This window comes from Rhinolophus sinicus, linkage group LG02 (genome assembly GCF_036562045.2).
Source record: "Rhinolophus sinicus isolate RSC01 linkage group LG02, ASM3656204v1, whole genome shotgun sequence".
NCBI classification, from domain to species: Eukaryota; Metazoa; Chordata; class Mammalia; order Chiroptera; family Rhinolophidae; genus Rhinolophus; species Rhinolophus sinicus.
This window is the reverse complement of record NC_133752.1, coordinates 98,264,741-98,287,125: the sequence shown is the minus strand read 5'-3', so window position 1 is coordinate 98,287,125 and position 22,385 is coordinate 98,264,741. Positions and strand designations below refer to the sequence as shown.

The window sequence follows — 22,385 nt, the reverse complement described above, 5'->3', positions numbered from 1 at the left end:
GAAAAACTCATGATTTGGTAAAATTAAACTTATTTGGTAAAATCTAAATAAAGTCTGTGATTTAGTTAGAAGTAATGCACCAGTATTAATTTCTTAGTTTTGACAAATGTACTGTGGTTATGTAAGTAGTCAGCATTAGGGGAAGCCACGGGAAGTGTATATAGGAATTCTATACTATCCTTGCAACTTTTCTGTAAATCTGAAATGACTCCAATATAAAAAGTTAGCCAAAAAAAATAAAAAAATAAGGAAGGAAAAAAAGAAAGGGAGGGAGGGAGGAAGAAAGAAAACAACTCAGGAAAGAACCTGGTACATAGTGAATGTTAATAAATGGTATCTGTTATGATTATCAATAGCACTAAAATAACTTACCATATTTATTTTCAAAGAAGGACTGTGCAGAGACGTGAGATATATGCCAATGGGAAGAAATGTTTTTGCCTTTACAAAACCCAGGAAGTAGACTGTCTACCAACTGATCAATCTGTCCAATTTTTAATTCAGATAATCCAAGGTCCTTTAAGTTAAGCACAGGCTGTAAAAGATAAAGTTAACCAAGTAAGCATTAACATTATCAAGATATTTAACTTAAGCAGTCTTTATCAGTTGAAGCAATATAGGTTTTAAAAATCTAATAAATGCATTGATTTCCTTTTTTAATATTTAATTGGTAAAAATATTTTTATAGTTCTAGTTTTACTGAAGTCAATCATATGAGGCTTGATAGAGGTTGAAAAAATGATTCCCAATGGTATCAGCAGTCCTCAGAGCTTTAAAGCTTCCTTCATCCCGAATGCCCATAAACAAAAGGCCACTTGATAAAGAAAGAGCAATATGCTACCACAGGCCATCTCACAACTCAGGCCTCCTGGATGAGATCCTTCATTGAACAGAGAGCTTCTACAGATACCCTATCTCACATCTATTACGGAGGGACACTGAACAAAGTAAAAAACGTGTGAAAACCAGACAAGAAAACACATTCACCTCACAAGAATTCTGAAGTAACTACAAACAGATGGGGTGAGTTATTTTCTTGTCCTTGTGAGCCAACAGGGAGACACTAAAAACAAGTAACAATTATAATCTCAAACAGCTAAAACTTCAAGTAAGGAGAGCACAAATAAACAGAATAAATAAAGTATCACCTTCTTATGATTGATATAAAGTTAGATCCATGGATTCTATAGCTCTGGATTCACATCCAGAGGTTTGCCACTGATTAGCTTTGTAATAAGTGATTCAGATTCTTAGAATGCATTTCCTCATATTTCAAAATGACTACTAAATATGTCCTGCCTGTTTCACCAACGATAGTATCAATGGAAGAGATCATGCCTTGCTTATCTACAAATCCCATCGCACATAGTAAGATAGTTAAAAGTATGATGAAACAAAATATTTAAAAGTGCTTTTTAAATTACTAAAAGCCATAAAGCATATTATTACAATGGAAACAGAAGGACTACAATATTCAAGAGCTACTTTTTAAAAGTTATCATTTAGGGGCCGGCCCGGTGGCCCAGGTAGTCGGAGCTCCGAGCTCCTAACACCGAAGGCTGTCGGTTCAATTCCCACATGGGTCAGTGGGCCCTCAACCACAAGGTTGCCAGTTCAATTCCTCCAGTCCCGCAAGGGATGGTGGGCTCCGCCCCCTGCATCTAAGATTGAACACGGCACCTTGAGCTGAGCTGCCGCTGAGCTCCCGGATGGCTCAGTTGGTTGGAGCGCATCCTCTCAACCACAAGGTTGCCATTTCAACTCCCGCAGGGGATGGTGGGCAGCGCCCCCTGCAACTAGCAACGGCAACTGGACCTGGAGCTAAGCTGCGCCCTCCACAACTAAGACTGAAAGGACAACAACTTGACTTGGAAAAAAAGTCCTGGAAGTACACACTGTTCCCCAATAAAGTCCTGTACCCCTTCCCCAATTAAAAAAAAAAAGTTATTTAAAACGGGAAGTCAAAAAGTCTATTTATAATCCATAGATTTCAAAAGGGCAATGCAGATTCTTAACTAAGATAGAAAGTTATTCTCATTACTTATTGGGTGTTAGATCCTAGGAACGTAAAGAGAAATAAGGTACATGTAATTATGGTACAACATGGTAACTGCTATTACACAGATGGTTTTAAAAAGTGCTGAGAACACAGAACACAGACCTACTAATTTCCTAAGGCAGAGAAGGCTTCACTGTAGCAACACCTCATTTGAAAGATGGGGGAGGAAGACTTGGAGAAGGGGGCAAACAAAAAGTCATTAAAGGGCCTGGATGTCTGAGATGTAGTAAAAAATTTAGTGATGGAAGGGACTAGAAAGGTGCGCTATAGCCAAATTGTGAAGAACCTTATTTGAATTTAATTCTGTAACTAATGTGATTAGTTTTATATTACAGAAAAAAATACAAGATAAATAAGATACACTGGATGAGAGAAGGCTGATGGAACAAGAAAAAAATGATATGAGCCTGAACTAATTTCTGACTAAGAAGGATGGAAGAAACACATCATAGACAAAAGACATTTGAAGAACCAGTAGAGAGACTGAGAGGGAGAAAGGTTCTGGATGGATATGCTGGTTACTGATCTGTTGTTTCTTAGCTCCTCTTCATTCTTTTTGTTGACTTCATGAACATAGGTCTGGGCCCTTTAAATGTTTTTCCTGGGCCAGCTGGCACAATGTAAATCTTTGTCAGTGGCGGGCACCAGAGAGACAATGTAGGAGGAAAGTTTTTATTCCTGGTTCTGGTACGATCCCACAGTGGGCTCCTGTCTGCACCACCATCTGGCTCCTGCCACTTGTGCAGCTTCTCCAAAGCCTGGCTCCTGCAGTGCAGTGGCCAACAGTATTCAGCGGCTTCCCCAGTAAGACACCCCCCCCACCCCCCGAACAGCTTTTCCTGGTACCCTAGAGGGCAGATTTCCATCAAGTTGAGCCTGCATGGCACTGCAGTGACTTCTCTGCCATTCCGTAAGCCAAGGCCGTGTCCTCTCCAGCAAGGTCACGATCTCAGCCTGGGAGAGGAGTATTCTTCCTGGGAAGCTCTATCTAGAGTCCTAGGAGTATTAGTTGCTCCTTAAGTCTGTCTGTTTTATACATTTTTAGAGTATTTTTTACTAGCTAATCCCTAGTTATTCCAATGCCCTATTAAAAAATAGGGTTGTTGGGGAAACCGGTTAGCTCAGTTGGTTAGAGCACGGTGCTCTTAACAACAAGGTTGCCAGTTCGATCCCCACATGGGCCACTGTGAGCTGCGCCCTCCACAACTAGATTGAAACAACTGCTTGACTTGGAGCTGATGGGTCCTGGGAAAACACACTTAAATAAAAGTTTAAAAAAAAATAGGGTTGGGTCGGCCCGGTGGCTCAGGCGGTTAGACCTTCATGTTCCTAACTCCGAAGGCTGCTGGTTCGATTCCCACATGGGCCAGTGGGCTCTCAACCACAAGGTTGTCAGTTCAATTCCTCAAGTCCTGCAACGGATGGTGGGCAGCGCCTCCTGCAACTAAGATTGAACACGGCACCTTGAGCTTAGCTGCCGCTGAGCTCCCAGATGGCTCAGTTGGTTGGAGTGCTTCCTCTCAACCATAAAGTTGCCAGTTCGACTCCCGCAAGGGATGGTGGGCTGCGCCCCCTGTAACTAGTAACGGCAACTGGACCTGGCGCTGAGCTGTGCCCTCCACAACTAAGACTGAAAGGACAACAACTTGACTTGGAAAAAAGTCCTGGAAGTACACACTGTTCCCCAATAAAGTCCTATTCCCCTTCCAATTAAAAAGGCTGTATAAAATAAAATAAAATAAAGTGTTGTTAAAACAAACTAAAACATTATAGCAGTTTTTTATATTATACTTTCACTGTTCAAATGACTATGTGGTTTCTCTCTCCTGTTTGGGCCCAGACTGAAAAACAGGGGAGAAAACCACAGTAAGATCAAATACACTGGAATTTGGGGGAGTAGCTCAGTTTTGGATATCTTAATTTTGAAGCCCCTGGAGCCTATCCAGAGGGGTATTTTAACAAGCCACTAGATAAATTACTTTAAAACTTCAGAGAGACTTTAGGATTGAAGATATATTTGGGAGTTATCAGCATATGTGGATATATATAGATGTTAAGTGAAGATATGAAAATGGATTACATAATCTGGAAGACTGTACATAATGAAAATTAGATTAAGGATATATACACAATACACCCAATATTTAAGGGGTTGGCAATTTTAAAAAAAGGCCAGCAAAACAGAAAGAGAAAAAACCATCATTAATGTAGTATCACTTAATTCAAGATGATATTTTGGAAGTAGTACATGTTCAGCAAGGTCAAATGCTAGGGAAAGTTGAAAAAGATGTAGACTTTAAGAGGTCTCTATTTAGCACTAGAGAAATCAACACTGACTTTAGCAAAATAGGTCTGTAAAATGGTAAAAGTGGTAGCCAAACTACAATGGGATGGAGTGTGAATAAAAGTTTACCAAGTACAATAGTCCCCTCATATCCCCAGTTTCAATTTCCATGGTTTGCTATCCCCGGTCAACCCCAGTCTGAAAACATTAAATGGAAAATTCCAGAGATAAACAATTCATAGATTTGAAATTGTGTGCCATCCTGCGTAGTACAATGAAATCTCACGCAGTCTGCTCTCAGGCCTGGGGCCATGAATCATCCCTTTGTCCAGCATCTCGGCTCCCTGCCGGTTAGTCATTCAGGAGCCTTCTTATCAGATCCACTGTCATAGTGTCACACTGCTTGTGTTCAAGTCGCCCTTATTTTACTTAGTACACAAAGGCACCAAAGCACAAGAGTAGAGATGAGGTAATGATGCTCCAGGACAATGAAAAAGTTTGTGACGCAGTAACACGCACTCACTAAAGACCACGAGTAGGACTAATGAGAGTACTATCAGAGGTGAAGAACAGCAATTCTGTATTTGAGACCATTAGTCTTAACCTCAACACTGGCTTCTAGAGTTTAGCTACTTTTCAAGCTGCAAAAACATACCGTATTTTACCATGAATAATGCGCTCCTGTGTATAATGTGTACCCACGTTTTTGGCCCAGACTTTCAGGAAAAAAATGTCTTTCGTCTTAATTTTTTAATTCAATTTTTTATTTGTTTACATTTAGGTACTTGTTTTTTTGATTTATAAAGGAATTTTAGAATTTATTTTTCAATATATTATGGTACAAGAAATTTTATGTACCAGTAACAAATTTACGATAGTTAAGTATCACAGAGGGCCGAGAACTCTTCATTGTTGCCAAGTTCATAGTAAGTTCAACAAAACCGATTGTCATATTCCAGGGTATTATTTTGCATACAGATATCATTATTGATTTCTAGAGCTACACTTTAAACTCATAAGCATAAATAAAAGAATTAAAAACATTTACATAGATCGGAATTAGTACTACCCATGTATAATACATATTCTTGTTTTTCCCTCACAAATTTGGGCAAAAAGGTGCGTGCGCATTATACATGGCAAAATACAGTACTTAACTACTGACGTAGCAATTTCACTTGACGAAACAAAGATTTAGCAACATGGAGAGTAAAAATGGTATTATTTATAGCAACAAAAAATTAGAAACAATATCCAACAATGGAACATCATACAATGAACATTTGAAGTCATTAAAAATTTGGAAAATGTATGGTATAATAAGTTCATAAGACTATTAAAGAAGAAAGCAGAATCTAAACCAGCACTGCAGTATGGTCCAATTATAAAATATAAGAGTACATGAGAAAAAAAGAGACATGAAATAAAACACAAAATGTTAACAGCATTATCTCTAGGGACTAGGTTCACAGGTGAATTTCAATTCTTTCAAGTACATAATGTTTTCAAAAATTTCTAAAATGAACATAATTTTGCTGCACGTAGTATTTTCATTAGGAAAGCTCTCTTGCACTGTAATTTGGGAGAAGGGTGCCAGGACAATAGTAAGACAACAGAATGCCTACAGAAAAAGGCAATAGGAACTGGGCAAATAGTATAAAAGAAAAGCATAAAGATGACAAAGACAAACTTTCCCTCTAATTAAAACTTTATCACAGGACTGACCGCCTCCCCCAGCTCCTCCCCTCCAGTCCCTCACCACAGTCCCTGATATTAGAACTAACAACATAAACTACTTACGGGTCAAAGAGGCTTTTGGGAAATAACTACAGATTATGTCTTCTATAAAAAATGTATTCTGAAGTACAAGCAACTAGCTTATTACTGAACCTTATAAGCAGAAGGATTCCTGGAGTGGAACTTCCCGATGTCCTAGGCAACACTGATTTTATAATTCTCTCAATACTGTTTTTCCAAAGCTTACACATTTCATTTTCAGGTACCTATACTCTAATCGTTCAATTACACTGAAAGCTCCTATAAGGCAGTAGATGGTAGCTTCTTACTATTGCATCTTCCCTGAGACTTGGGGGGACAATAACTGTTAGTTAACTGTGGGTTCACTGCTACTGTTGGAGCAACACACAAAAGAATATCTAAATGGTATCACACAAATAGTAACCTAGAAAGTAAATACCAAATCTAGTGCGACATGAAATTTTTTATAAATTAAATGTTAAAGAATAAGACAAAGTAACTTCTCTGTACAATAAAGCCAGAATTAGACATACTTAATTGCAAAGGAGATTAAACTGATGACAGAAATTACCTTGTTAGAAATGCCTAAATATAGAAAGACCCTTCAAACATGTTTACAACGTATTAAATCAAAATGTTTTCTCACCCAACCGGGGTAAAAACTCTTACCTCATTGCTGGGAGCCTCGTGCTCAGGAACCACATCTCGATGCTGGTTTTGAGAAACTGGTGCACTGACAGAAACAGATGTGCTTTTTGGTGAATGGAAGGCATTGATGAGATGACTCAGAGGAACTGTAACCTAGAAAAAGATGAAAGCAGAAATTAAGTAGTACGGACCGCCACAAAATGACGTATTTCACAATTATCCAGAATTTGATACTTCTCGACTTCCACATGCAACATCTTGTTCTTAGTCACCATCACCTATATGTGGATTTTCAACAGCCTCCTAACTACTCTCCCTGCGTGTGCTCTAGCCAAACCCAAGTTGGATCGCATCACTCCTCTGCTCAAAAATCCTCCTGTGGCTTCTCTTCTAACTTAAAATAAAAGCCAGTCTTAACAACTATGACACAGAAAGACCTCCATGGGTCTTTATCACATTATCCACTACTATGCTCCCCTTCCTTTTCTCTGCTCCAGTCGCACTGGCTTCCTTGCTGTTCCTGGAACACACCTGGTAGGTCCTCACCCCAAGGCCTTTGCACTGCTCTTTATTCCCTTTGTCCAGGTAGTGACACAGCTTGCTCTCATACACCCTTGAATTCTTAACTCGAAAGTTATCTTTTCATGAGACTCTTTTCCCTAGCCAATCTATTTAGTTTTCCAACAACTGTCTCCTAAAAAAATATTCCTTATCCCTTTCTCTGCTCCACTTTTCCTTCTTGGTACTTTCACTATCTAACACACTTTATCTGTTCACTGATTTAATTATATGCTGTTTATTACCTGTGTCTGTCTCAACCAATTCTCTGACAATCAGCTGGGTGTCCCAACACTTCAATTCTGACACCAATTTCCCAGTGTTAAGTGCAGATCAAACAGGTGAAAGGCTCAGTCCCACAAGACTTCTCCCATGTCAGACGCCAGTCACAGGTCCCAAGCCAGCCATACTTCTGATCTACCTGCTATAAATCAGGGTTTCCAACAACCCCCTTTGGGTTCAATAATTTGCTAGAGCAGCTCACAGTACTAAGAAATACACTTTACTGATGTTTACCAGTCTATTATAAAAGATAAAAACGAACAGCCAGATGAAGAGGAACTTAGGGCAAGGTCCAGAAGGGTCCTGACACAGGCTCAACCACGATCATGAGTGTACCACCCTTTGCACTGTGAATCTCTGCACTGAATCTAGTTATAGTTTTTACAGAGCTCATTCTCCAGGGCAGGTGAGCCTTCCCCTCGCAGAGGCCAGGGAGTTGGAGCTGAGAGTTATTTCTGGTGACAGGCCTAGTCCTGAAATTATCTAGAGACCCCACCCTAAGTCACTTTATTAGCATAAATCCAGTAGGGATCCAAAGGGATTCCTTAAGAATAAGACACTACTATCACTCAGGAAATTCCAAGGGTTTTAGGAACTCTATCAAGAACTGGGAACAGAGACCAAATATTTATTTTTTATTATATCACACTCTCCCACTAGAATGTAAGTTCCATGTGACAAGGGATTTTTTTCTTTATTCGTTTATTTTATTTTCTCTATTTTATTTATACATTTACTTAATACAAAATGTTTTATATAATACATAAATTACATATTTTATATTTTATTTTTCTCTTAACTTATTCAATACTGTATCCCAGAGCAACAACAATGCACACAGTAGATGCTAAATATTTGTTAAGCAAATGAATAAATTAAACGGGTTCTCCCTGTATGCCAGGTTTTTTACTATGTGCTTTACTTATATCATCTCATTTAATCCTTATACCAGCCATAAACATAAGTTACTATTATACTTCCTATTTAATTAAGACAGCAAGAATTTAAATAGGTTCAGTGGCAGGTACAAAGTCACATAGTTGTCACACAGCTAGCTAGAAAGTATAGGAGCAAGAATTCTAGTCCAGATAATCTGACTCCAGATTCCAATTAAAGATATTTTCATTCCATAGTTATCGATATAGAAATTAATTTATGATACACTGTTAAATGAAAAAAAAAACAGACTATAAAACTACATGTAACATCTTTTTTTTTAAAGTATGCATACACATTTGTGTACTGATAAAAAGTATGGAAGAATTTATTCTAAAATGTGATCTCTTTGGGTAATGAGATTATAGGTGATCTTTATTATTCACTTGTATATTTTTCTTTTCAGCATTTTTGGAAATGAGCATGTGTTATTTTTAGAGTCAGAAATAATAAGTTCTTTTAAAACAACAGGAATCAAATTATTTTAAGATACGTACTTTCTGCCCATTTCTTTGAAAAAGTTTATTTGAATTAGTTATCTTTTCATTCAAGAAAGGATTTACAGTGTAAAAGCCGGTTTCATCTCTTCTCAATGATAAAGTTTACCTTCTGTGGCTTTTGTAACTTTACCATTTAAATTCAAGTGTATTCAACCAATTAAGCAACCAGGAATTACAAATATGTTCTACCATCTTTCACAGCATAAAATGCATAATGGCCCTATGTGAGCCCAGTTAAGACTTGCCTATAGTACACAAAATCCCTTCACCATCTCTACCAATGGCGTGTACTGCTAACTCTCCATCCAGCTGATGATAAATTCTCCTAAAATGGGTCCTCTTGATGTCAATTTCTTGAAGTTCAGTTTCAAAAGTTTGATACTATATTCAACAGACCAAGTCAGACTTCTTTTCCAAACAATCGGTAGGATTCCTCCAAACTGTCATCTTGGTAAATAATACCTTCATGCATGCAACTGATCAAACTAGAAACACCTCTTTCCATCACCCCTTATATCCAATACCTCATGAAATGCTATTCTTTCTACAAAATAAATCTCATTCCCTTCTTTCCATAACCATTGCCACTTTATTGTGTATTATGCCTCTCATGGATTACTGCAATAGCATCCTTAACTGAAAACACATCCAGTCCTGCCCTTTCACACTGTCCACGCAGCAATAAACCAGAATAATCTATTAAAAGTGTAAATCTGATCATGTTACTCCCTAGTTAAAAGCATTCAGTAGTTCCCAACACACTTAAAATGAAATCCAAAGTCTCTTATTATTACTGCCTGTATGATCTGCTTCAAGGACTCTCCCCAACCTCTTTCTGCCATTGTGCTCCTTAATCACCACGCTCTAGCCACACTGCCCTTATTTTTGTTTGCTCCAATTGCCTAAGCTCTTCCGAACCTCAGGACCTCCAGATATCATTTGGTCTGCCTGGCAAACGTGTTCACTTCCAGTCATTCCTCACCTGGCTAACTCCTACCTTTTACTTCATATCACCATCAAGATGACACATTTGCTTTGTTCACCCAGCACATTACTTATGCCCAGTAAATAATCACCTCATTTTCTATTATCCAGCCAGTAATAGCAAAAAACAAAACAAACAAAAAACCCGAGGGAGTATGTGTTACACAAAGGAACATAATTATACGTTTAAACCAACAAACCAAAGAGCTTCCAAAAAATTATTTTTAAATCTGAATATTTTCAAAAACAGTTGGCAAGACTATAAGAACTCTCTGGGGGGAAAAACTATCAAAACGTTACCATCAAAAATGATTTTTAAATGAACCAAGATTATTTACAAGTTACAAGTGATTAGTCCTAAAAGAAGATAATTGAAAACCCGTGGAATCATTTTTCTCTGCCCCTTCTTTCGTTTCATAAGCAGTCAATAACTTGAAAAATTCTATTTATTAGTCTTTCCTGGTCAAAATAAAAAAGCATTCGTGACAGATTACTCAAATTATTATAGCATGATTGCGTTAAATTCCATTTAAAGGGAAAGAACAGGGGATCAAGGTTGTGAATACTAGTCTCCGGCGAGGTGGAAAGATGAAAAGGGAATATTACTTGCTTCCCTTACATGTATGACAAGAACGTCTCCCCCACCCCTATCTCTATCCCTGAGTATCCCGCACTGAACAATGCCTGATTGATTCCGTAGCAAAAATTCCACGCAGTCAACTCGATAAGCCAGTCTCCATCACGTTCTTAATCATATCTCTGCTTCACCATCAGCCCTTTACTCTCAGCGCTGCCCCTGATCCCCGCTCACCCCCAGGACTCGCGTTGGTCTGATCGCTTCCCTCCTACGATCCTTTACGAGAAACCGTTTCCATGAAACGCAAATGGCCAACAGTCGCGGGCGGTGGTGGGGGGAGAAGTGCACTGAATGCCAGGACTCACCTGAGGCTGCACCGTGCTCGATAGGGAAAACATCTCCTCCGGGCCCTCAGCGACCTCACCCGCCTGCCGACACTGCCCTTCTGTCCACAGCCCGGCGGGGAGGCGCTGAGCCCTTCTTCCTCCTTCTTTTTCTCCCTCACTTTACCCTCACTCTTCTTAGAAACGGAAAATGGCCTCCCCTTCCTCCAGCTGCAGCAACGACAACCTGTCCCGGAAGGCAAAGCTCTAACGCAACAGTACTTCCGGGGCAGGGGAGCGCGGCAACCCGAGGACTTACGTCAGTGCTCGGGGTTTTCCGGGGCCGGTGTTTCTGCCACCGCTGCGGAGCTTTGGTAGCTCCCAAAGTACGTAGTTGACGTTCACGTTGAGTAATACGCTTGCTACAATTTAGTGTTCTTTACATTCTCCACAATAAATAGAAAGTTATTCCCGTTGGTCCTAATCGTTTTCAGTCAGGCAAATTACAACCTGTTAAAATGTCAGATTACAGGGTCACTACCTGCTCCTGCTCATCCAGTTACGCCACATCTATGATTTCACTGGCCATCGCTTTCCAGAACAGACTAAATTAGTTTACATTTCTCGTTGGGGTGGGAGATCGCGAAGGACTGGAAAAAAGGGGCAGGGAGAGAAGAGGCCCCAGCAGCCTCTCTTAGAGGTCGGGAGAGAACTCAAGTCCCTCGATTCCGCTTCAAGTACCCATTGTCCCTTGTTGGCCAACAACTGTTCGTGGCACGGCCCACCCCCGTCGTTACAGAGGAAGTGGGCGGTGGTCACTGCCCTCTAAGAGTCTGGTTGGTTGGAGAATTTCCCAGTGTCCCCTCCCTCACGCCCATAGGCTCCTTCGGCGTTTACGAAGGGCGGGTGACAGGGGCGGGGCTGCGCTGGGCTGGGTTTCGCTCGGGCATCGACGGGGTGACGTCACCGCCGGCGGGCGGCGTGGGCAGAGCTTTACTTTGAACCCAGTTGGCGGGAGTTGCGTCGGGACGAGAGATCTTGGCGGCTGCTGCAGGCTTAAATCTGGACTGGCCTGCAATGGAGCCCCCCGCCCGGGCCGAGAAGGAGAGTGGAAGAGGCGCGGCGTCAGGGGAGTGCATGAATAGCATCTCGGTGCCGCGACCTCCCTCCATTGAGGAATTCACCATAGTGAAGCCCATTAGCCGTGGTGCCTTTGGGAAGGTGTATCTGGGGCAGAAAGGCAGCAAATTGTATGCGGTGAAGGTAAGAAATCCAGGAGTAAAGCAAGGGAAAGAGTCCAGCCCTTCGGCTCTTCTTCCTGACCCCTGAATTGGGCAGGCCCCGGGGCCGCTACTAGACTAGGTGGCCCGGCTTGTTGACGCCTGCCCAGCCCTGCCACTGACTTCACCCTTGGGGTTGACAGAAGCGCGGGCAAGTCGGGTGTCTTTCCTTCGCCGCCGCCCTTTTCCACACCGCGAATGCTTAGGAGACACGAGAACCTCTGAATCCTTTTTACTGATTTGGCCTTTACCAGGATGAACTTTGAAACTTTAAGTTTGAAACAGTTATTTTCCAAGTTATGTTTTAATTCTGTCAGTTTAATTTCTCTAACGTGTACAACCACAAGATCTCATTAAACAACGTCATTTTTTCTCTCCAAACTTTTCATTATAAATCTAGAATGTGCGTTTATTTAAAGACTAAACTGAAATATGTCCCAAAGCAGTCCTTTATCCTTGCAGCAGTGTATAGCATTCCAGAAACATTCAACAGATTTCAATGTGTTGAAGCTGTTCTGGCCACACTTGCTTATCCACTCCCATAGTTTCAGATTACTCACATTTCAGCAGTGAGTGAAGGTGATAAAGGGAAGAAGCCAGCAATCTGAGTAGCAAGAGACATTTTCAACTTTTTGTTGAACATTGCTATGTGAATATATAGCAAGAACCTCCAAAATGTATTTGCCTAACCTTGACCAATCCTCTCCAACTAACTGCCTATACTCTGAACCTCCTGTATTCCCTCTCCACTTAATAACACCACCGTCATCCCTGTCATTTAAACTAGAAACCAGTGTCATTATAACTTCCCTCTACTTCATGTGTATATCCTATCTCTTAACGAGGCTTGTCATTTCTGTCTCATATTCATTATTACCCCTTCCATTCCATTTCCAAGTCTGCCCAAGTAGAGCCCTTCATTTTCCTTCCTCCATTTGTTTGTTCATCCTCTCTTCCTTCCTTCCTCTTTCAAAGTACAATTAGGTTTTTTAGTAGATTAAAGATTGGGTAACCATCACCGCAATCGAATTTTAGAACATGTCCATCACCCCCAAAAGATCTCTCCTGCCCATCTGCCTGCCCCCTTTAACACCGCTACCCCAGGCAACCACCAGTCTACTTTCTATCTCTATAGGTTTGTCTTTTCTGAACATTGCATACAAATGGAATTATACATTAATTCTTTTGCATCTGGCTTTGTTCACTTGACATGATGTTTTTGAGGTTCATTAGGCCTTCATTTCCATACCTAATCTATTAGAATAGCCCCCTGGAATCACTGTTTTATTTTTTCATCCATTCCTTAGGCTGTGACACAAGCTAAAGTCCAAACTTCTTAGAAAAGCATTCACGCTGTAAGTTCTGGCTCTAAACTTCCACTGTATCTTCCACATATACTGTGTTCTAGCCACGTGAGACTATTGACTGGTCACTGAATGCTGTGTATTTTCTTGCATCTGGGCTTATGCTGGTTCCTCTTTGAGTGCTTTCTTCCACCCTTCTGTGCTCTTCTCCACCTATGTTATTTATGTAGTAGGGTTCATCTTAGCTCCCCTTCAGACTGTCCCTGACCTTTCAGACCCATCCCATTAAAATGAACTCTTCATTGCTTCATATGTTCCCAAGATGTTTTGCCTTTACTTCTACTGTACCCACTAATCAGTCATTTCATTTCAGTTGAAATGAAAACACCAATTCACTTACATACCTATATATATAATATACATATTGTATGTTATATATGTGTATATGTATATTATATATGTGTGTATATATATAATAAATATATATATATATGGAGGGAGAGAGAGAGAGAATCCCTTTCTTTGTAGGATCTGGGCTACTGTGGTGAGTAAACCTGCCCTCATACAGTTTCCAATCTAGTGGCATGCCAGGTGAAATCATGTTACATACAGGCTTTGTCAATTTCCCTCAGTTTTCTTGTGGAAAGGATGTTAGGCTGGAATTTACAGTGTATTCATGATTTTATTAAAGTACTCTAATGAATCTTTAGAAGAAATATGCCTTTTTTTCTTGTAGTCTTGAGAATCAGTCTCAGTGTTACTATTCAGTTTAGTGCTCCAACCTTAATGTAGATTACAGTTTTACTTCTGTACCAATTGCCTAGAAACTCGAAAGGATTAGTTATTTTCTGTAATATAGCATTAGAGACTGTTAAGTTTCAGTAGTTCTAATCATTCTTAAAAAAATTTTTTTTGATAGGCAAACTTCCCACATTCTTCCTCTTTCTGATTCTATTCCCATCCATCAAAATATCAAGTAAAATATGTATTTATATTAGTTACTGTTTCTCTGTGCCTAGGTTCCTGCTTATCTGGGAGATACTAGGAACACGACTATCTTTGGACTTTGTTATAAGAATAGCAGAAAAGCATTATGCTAACTGAAATAAGTCAGTTGGAGAAAGACAAATACCATATGATCTCACTTTCATGTAGAATCTAAAGAAATGAATAAATGAGCAAAGTAAACAAAAAAAATAGCAGAAAAGAATGTTTTTTCTACTAAGATGTACAGCAATCAGAGAGCATTTGTTTACTTTTTCCATCTCAAAAGGGAGGTGATACTTTTAACACTTGATTTCAAGATGAGCAGTTCTCTGTTGAAGAAAGTTCTGTTTTTGTTTTCATCATATTAGTTTTTCTGGCAGAGTGTCCTCATGACAACGTGAGGTCCAAATGGCATCTGTATGTTTTCCCTCTCTGGTTGTTTCATGATGGTAACTTTGAACCCTGAGAACACTTTGTAATAAAAAATAAAAAGAATGTCTATTGTCATGTTATCTACTATAGGTTGTCAAAAAAGCTGACATGATCAACAAAAATATGACTCATCAGGTACAAGCTGAGAGGGATGCACTGGCACTAAGCAAAAGTCCTTTCATTGTCCATTTGTACTATTCACTGCAGTCAGCAAACAATGTCTACTTGGTGAGTAAACAATTTTACATTTTTTTCTTCATTCAGCAATTACTGAACCCAATGATTTAAGATGATTTAAGATGGGGTCAGAGTCCCGAGGTTTGAATTCCAGCTCTTGCACTTACTAGCTTTATGACCTTGGCCAAGTTACCTTACCTGTCCTATTAGTCAGGGTTGTTCAGAGAAAAAGAACTAATAGGGTACATATGTATGTGGGGGGGGGAAGGGGTGGTTATAGAGAGTGGGGGATTTATTTTCAGGAATTGCCCTACATGATTGTAGGAGCTGACCAGTCTGATATCTGCGGGGTAGGCTGGCAGGCTGTAAATCCAGGAAAGAGTTGGTGTTTTAGCTCCAGTCCAAAAGCCGTGTAGAGGCAGAATTCCCTCTTCTTGGTGGGTGTGGAGGTAGGAGGGGGGTGGCTACTGTGGGGAGGACAACATCTCAATCTTAAGGCCTTCAATTGATTGGATCAGGCCCACAAATTAGGGAGGGTAATCACCTGTTACACAAAGTCTATGTTAATCTCGTCTAAAAATACCTTCACAGCAACATTTAGATTGGTGTTTCACCAAACAATCTGAGTACCATGGCTTAGCCAAATTCACACATAAAATTAACTATAGTCAGGCATCGTGCGTTTTTGTCAACATTGGACCACATATACCATGGTGGTCCCATACAATTTTAATGGAGCTGAAAAAATTCCTATTGCTTAGTGACCTCGTAACATTGTAGTGCAATGCATTACTCACATGCTTGTGCTACTGGCGTAAACCAACCGACTGTACTCCCTGTCATGTATAAGTATAGCACAGGCAATTAGGTCCAGTACGACATAATACTTGATAATGATAATAAACAACTATGCTAGTGGTTTATGTATGTACTATGCTGTACTTGTTATCATTATGTTAGAGTGTACTCTTTCTACTTATGAAAACATGTTTGCAGTAAAATAATATGCCGTGTTATACTGGCAGCACTCACACGCATCTCATGTTTACCACATCTCTTGATTGCATCATTTTCTCTTTTGCCTCATTTAAGCTCTGTGGTTTTGTACGGTAACATGCTGTGTAGGCTTGCAGCCTAGGAGCAGTAGGCTATCCCACATAGCTAGGTGTGTAGTAGGCTAGAGCATCTAAGTTTGTATAAGTGCACGCTATGTTTGCACAACCACAAATCACCTAATGATGCATTTCTCAGAGTGCATTCCCATCATCAAATGGCACATGATTGTATTACACCTCAACTTCCTTGTCTGCAAAATGACATACCGTGTTTCCCCGAAAATAAGACCTTGCTGGACAATCAGCTCTAATGCATCTTTTGGAGCAAAAATGAATATAAGACCCAGTATTATATTATGCTATGTTATGTTATGATATGTTATATTATATCATATTGTATTGTATTATATTATATAAGACTGGGTCTTATAATAAAATAAGACCGGATCTTATATTAATTTTTGCTCTAAAAGACACATTAGAGCTGATTGTCCGGCTAGATCTTATTTTTGGGGAAACACGGTAATAATAGTATCTACCAAAAAGGTTATTATGAAGTTTCAGTAGCTTAATATAATGCATGCAGAACAGTGTCTGGCAAATAGTGTTAAAAATATTTGGTAAGAAAAGGACATACTCGTATAATAGAAATATTATTAGGTTGATACAAAAGTGATTGCGGTTTAAAAGGTTAAAAATAATTGCAAAACAGCAATTACTTTTGCGCCAACCTAATATATAAGGTTTGATGTATAATAAGGAAAGATATTAGGAAGTGATGGACATTGGGTGTATGGACTTTGAGAAGTACTCGCTGTTCATTTAAAGCAGCAGCTTTCACTCTGTAAATTCTAATGAGGAATTGCAGGGGGACTGGCAGGAAGAGGTGAGAATGGAAGATAATTTGACTACAAATTCTAGAGATTCTTCTGACTTCAGAGATGATCTGTGCATTAAATGCTTGGTAACTCCGGTAGCTTGTTTAGTACGTATAAGTGGTGTCTGTGAATGAATGGGTTTTAGGATGTACTAGGTTTTAGACCTGGGATTTATATGTTCATCAACAGAAGATTCATTCGTTTCATGATTTGATTGCCTTCAAGAGTGAAAGCCGTTTATCCTTGATACGCTAAAGCTTTGTTGCAACTCTGTAAAACATATGAAAGGTTGGACAATTAAATTCACGAACTTTCCACGTACACTTACATGGCAGAAAGTTCATGAACTTAATTGTCCAATATTTTGTAATTGCACCGCACATCAACTTTTTACTATATCAGAAGCCTGAGATTGAACGTGACATACAGCTTCAAGCTGTAGAACCTGAAAATTCAGGTTATAAATATAGGTTATAAAAATAGAATCTGATGTAAAACTCTTTTGGTACCTGATGGTTAAATCCATTTCTAATCTGTCAGTGAATCTGTGAGTATATTTAGACTGATGTTAAATATGGTTGCAAAGATTTAATGGAAAAGTCAAAAAATTTTAAAAAGTGAAGTTTATTTAGAACAGTGTTGAGCACCTTTTTTGCGTTAGGACTAATTCAGGAAAAATAAAAGTTTTTTACAAACCACAGTTGTTTAATGAATGCATGAAAGGTGATCATATTGTAAATACTATTCTTCTACTTGTTTTTTCCACTTAGTGGTGACCTCATCCTTTTTCTTTTTTTTCTTTTTTAAGATTTTATTGGGGAAGGGGAACAGGACTTTATTGGGGAACAGTGTGTACTTCCAGGCCTTTTTTCCAAGTCAAGTTGTTGTCCTTTTCATTTTAGTTGTGGATGGTGCCATTCAGCTTCAAGTTGTTGTCCTTTCAGTCTTAGTTGTGGAAGGCGCAGCTCAGCTCCAGGTCCAGTTGTCGTTTTCCAGTTGCAGGGGGCACAGCCCACCATCCCTTGCGGGAGTCAGGGAATTGAACTGTCAACCTTGTGGTTGAGAGGATGTGCTCCAACCAACTGAGCCATTCCAGAGCTCAGCGGCAGCTCAGCTCAAGGTGCCCGTGTTCAATCTTAGTTGCAGAGGGCACTGCCCACCATTCCTTGTGGGACTCGAGGAATTGAACTGGCAACCTTGTGGTTGAGAGCCCACTGGCCCATGTGGGAATCAAACGGGCAGCCTTCGGAGTTAGGAGCATGGAGCTCTAACCGCCTGAGCCACTGGCCGGCCCGACCTCATCCTTTTTAATGACTACATAGAATTAGATAGATTTATATGTGAATTCCATAATTTCTTTAACAAATGTCCTATTGCTGAGTTGGTTTAAGGTTTTTTTTTTGTTGTTTTTTTAACTCTTTGGGTTTTCTTTTAACTATTCTAAACAACACTCCAATGAATACCTTAGCATGAATTGCAGTACCTACTGGTAGTTGTGATGACCTTCTCTGTGGTAGATAAGACCTGGTAATATTTGGAGGGGAGGGAAGATTTTGGAGTCAAGATAACAAATTTGTATTGGAATTCACGCTCAGAGCAAGATTAAAGATAGCCCCTCAGGAGACCCCTAGGTTCTGAGAAAGCATGAGTCGGGGGTTTCCTTTTTAGGATGATTCACTTTTTCAGTCAAAAATAATAAATAGTAGCAGTAAGAGGGTGAAAACCAAATACTGTAAGAATAATGACTTCCCATCTTTTAAGCCAATGGTTGGCAAACTATGGCCCATGGGCCAAACCTGACATACTCTTTCTGTACAGCCTGTGAGCTAAGAATATTTGTGCATTTTTATTTTATTGTATATTTTTAAGATTTTTATTGAAAAATATAGCTAACACAACATTATATCAGTTTCAGGGGTACACCATAGTGGTTCAACCTTTATATACCTAAAGAAGTGGTCACCCCCTCCTACAAAGGCGTGTCTATAGTGCCCTGGCTTTGGACACGTAAGAATTGGAGGCACAGAAATGTGGACTTGGAGAAGTCTGGAGCCAGCTTGCTCCTTGCAGGCTCCAGACCAACCATCCCATACAGGAAAAAAAATAATAAAGTGATCACCATAAGTCTAGCAACCGTCTGACACTGTACCACGCTATCACAATATTACTGACTATATTCTCCATGCTGTATGTTACATCCCGTGAGTTACTGTTTTTATACCTGGAGCTTTGAACCTTTTACTCCCCTTTTTGAATTTTTCAATTGCAGTTAGCATTCAATATTATTTTATATTAATTTCAGGTGTACAGCGGAGTGGTTAGATAGTTGTATAATTTAAGAAGTGATCCCCCTGACTAGTCTAGTCCCCACCTGGCACTGTGCATAGTTATTACCATACATAGACTGTATTACCTATGCTTTACTTTAAATCCCCATGGCTGGTTTGTAACTGCCAATTTGCTCTTCTTAATCCCTTCCCTTTTTTTAAAATTTTATTGGGGAATATTGGGGAACAGTGTGTTTCTCCAGGGCCAATCAGCTCCAAGTAGTTGTCCTTCAATCTAGTTGTGGAGGGTGCAACTCAGCTCCAAGTCCAGTCCCTGTTTTCAATCTTTAGTTGTAGGGGGCACAGCCCACCATCCCATGCAGGAATTGAACCAGCAACCTTGTTGTTGAGAGTTTGCGCTCTAACCAACTGAGCCATCCAGCCATCCCTCTGGAAGTTCAGCGGCAGCTCGTTGTCTTCAATCTAGTTGTGGAGGGCACCGCTCACTGGCCCATGCGGGAACCAAACCGGCAACCCTGTTGTTCAGAGCCTGCACTCCAACCAACTGAGCCATCCGGCCGCTCATCCCTTCACCTTTTTTTACCCTGTTCCCTAACTCTCCTCCTATCTATCACCCTGATAAATCAGACACCATACATAGTTATTACAATATTATTGATTGTATTACTTGTGCTGTACCCTACATCCCCATGATTACTTTGTAACAACCAATTTGTATTTTTTAATACCTTCCCCTTTTTTACTAACCCGCTCAATCCTCCTCCCATCTGACAACCATCAAAATGTTCTCTGTATCTATGAGTGTGTTTCTGTTTTGTTTGTTTGTTTATTTTGTTCTTTAGATTCCACATATAAGCAAAGAAATCACATTATCTCTGACTTTCTCTGTCTGACATACTCCACTCAGCACAATACCCTCCAGGTCCATCCATGCTGCCACAGATGGCGAGAACCCATTCCCTTCCCTGGCCGAGCAATATTCCATTGTATATATGTACCACCTCTTCTTAAGCCATTCATCCATTGGTGGATACCCAGGTTGCCTCCACATCTTGGCTATTTTAAATAATGCCACACTGAACATATGGATGCAAACATCCCCTCAAAGTAGAATTTTGGGTTTCTTCTGATAAATACCTTAGAAATGAGAGTACTGGCTCCTTCTTTGTCTCTTGTTATAGCCTTTGTTTTAAAGTCTATTTTGTCAGGTATAAATATTGCTATCCCAGGTTTTTTGTTTGTTTGTTTTTTTATCTATTTCCATTTCCATTAAATAACTTTTTCCATCCCTTTACTTTCAGTCTGTGTGTGTCTTTCAATCTGAAGTGAGTCTCTTGTAGGCAGCATATGTAAGAGTTTTGTTTTCTTATCCATTCAGCCACCCTATGTTTTTTATTAGAACATTTAACCCATTTACATTGACAGTAATTGTTGATAGATATGTAGTTATTGGCATTTTATTATTCATATTTTTTATCTTTTTTTTTTTTCATCTTAAAGAAGTCCCTTTAACATTCCTTGTAATATTGGTTTGGTGGTGATGAACTCCTTTAGCTTTTTCTTGTCTAGAAAGTTCTCTATCTGTCCTTCAATTTTAAATGATAGCTTTGCTCCGTAGAATAATCTTAGTTGTAAACCTTATTTTTCATCACTTTGAATATTTCCTGCCATTCCCTTCTGGCCTGCAACATTTCTGTTGAGAAATCAGCTGACAGTCTTATGGGGGCTCCCTTATAAGTTACTAGTTGCTTTTCTCTTGCTGCATTTAGGATGCTCTCTTTGTCTTTAACTTTTGCCATTTTAATTTTAAGGTGTCTTGGTGTGGGCCTCTTTGGGTACATCTTGTTCGGGACTGTTCATTTTCTGGGCTTTTATGTATATTTCCTTCACTTGGTTAGGAAAGTTTTCAGTCATTATTTCTTCAAATAGGTTTTCAATCCCTTGGTTTCTCTCCTGGTACCTCTATGATGCGAATGTTGTTTTGCTTGATGTTGTCCCAGTGGTTTCTTAAACTATCCTCATTTCCTAAAATGATTTTTTCTTTTTGCTGTTGTGATAGGGCGTTTCTGCTATCTTTCTTCTAAATTGCTGATTCGATCTTCTGCTTCATCTAGTCTGCTGGTGATTCCTTCTAATGCAGTCTTCATTTTAGTGATTGTATTCTTCACTTCTGACTGGTTCTTTTTTATGGTTTCTATGTCTTTTTTATGCTTACTATCTATTTGTTGAAGTTCTCACTAAGTTTCATGAGCATCCTTATAACCAGTATCTTGAACACTTGCCTCCATTTCATTTGATTTTTATCTAGAGTTTTCTTCTGTTTTTGCACTTGGGATGTATTTCTTTGTTTTGTCATGTTGGCTGCCTCTCTGTGTTTGTTACTATATATTAGGTAGATCTGCTGTGTCCCCGAGTCTTGGCCAGGTGGCCTAATGTAGTAGATGTCCTGTGGCACCCAGTGTCAGTCTCCCTGGTCACCTGAGCTGGGTGCTCCAAGAGTGTCTTTGTGTGGGTTGGGTGTGTCCTGCTATATTTGAGCCTAGATTACTATTGGCACATCTGTGGTGGGATTGACCCTCAAGCCGACTGGCTGTGGGGTTTGGCCACATCCACAGTTTAGGCTGTTGTGGAGGGCTTACCCCATGGAGCAGGATTTGCCCCAGTAGGCTCTGGTGCCTGTAGAGACCTCCCTTTGGGCTTGCCACCTTTGGGGCTAATTGGTGCTCCTCTGTGGTCTGAAGCCAATCTCCAAGTGGGCCTCTTTGGATGGGCTTCAGTGAGGCCCAGGTCAGTCACTGCCTGTGACCAGCTGGGGACTACCTGGTAGTAGCTACAAAGCAATCCACAGTTGTTCGCTGCCTATGCTACCGTGTTTCCCCAAAAATAAGCCCCAGTTAAGATCGTCATCCAGCGGACGCATTTAGTATGTAATGACGATGTTCCAGAAGATGACATGACTGTATTTGAATAAATGTAGATTGTTGTACATGAAAAAATAAGACATCCCCTGAAAATACACCCTAATGTGTCTTTTGGAGCAAAAATTAATATAAGACCTGGTCTTATTTTCGGAGA

General features: G+C 39.8%; 2 protein-coding genes and 1 non-coding gene across 7 annotated transcripts in view; 2 read left to right on the top strand and 1 right to left on the bottom strand.

Annotated features, from left to right (window-relative positions):
- Nucleotides 1–11,687, bottom strand: part of YME1L1 (YME1 like 1 ATPase) — a 43,564-nt gene extending 31,877 nt beyond the window's left edge. The window contains exons 1-3 of the mRNA XM_019749130.2: nucleotides 10,952–11,687; nucleotides 6,771–6,902; nucleotides 373–535 (exon numbers count right to left, since the gene is read on the bottom strand). Of these exons, the coding sequence (XP_019604689.1) occupies nucleotides 373–535; nucleotides 6,771–6,902; nucleotides 10,952–10,984 (328 nt within the window). The 5' untranslated portion in view covers nucleotides 10,985–11,687. The remainder of the gene's footprint in view (nucleotides 1–372; nucleotides 536–6,770; nucleotides 6,903–10,951) is intronic.
- Nucleotides 11,688–11,868: 181 nt separating this feature from the next.
- MASTL (microtubule associated serine/threonine kinase like) overlaps nucleotides 11,869–22,385 on the top strand; it is a 35,664-nt gene continuing 25,147 nt past the window's right edge. For 2 of the 5 annotated variants that reach the window (XM_019749106.2, XM_019749104.2), the window contains exons 1-2: nucleotides 11,872–12,172; nucleotides 15,003–15,140. In XM_019749106.2, the coding sequence (XP_019604665.2) occupies nucleotides 11,987–12,172; nucleotides 15,003–15,140 (324 nt within the window). In that variant the 5' untranslated portion in view covers nucleotides 11,872–11,986. Of the gene's footprint in view, nucleotides 12,173–15,002; nucleotides 15,141–22,385 lie in introns of all 5 variants that reach the window. The other 3 variants (XM_019749105.2, XM_019749103.2, XM_074324967.1) reach the window with 3 other exon arrangements.
- On the top strand, nucleotides 18,987–19,117 carry LOC141570286 (small nucleolar RNA SNORA38). Its single transcript, XR_012494291.1, has one exon. It is a non-coding gene; the product is annotated as a small nucleolar RNA SNORA38 (small nucleolar RNA).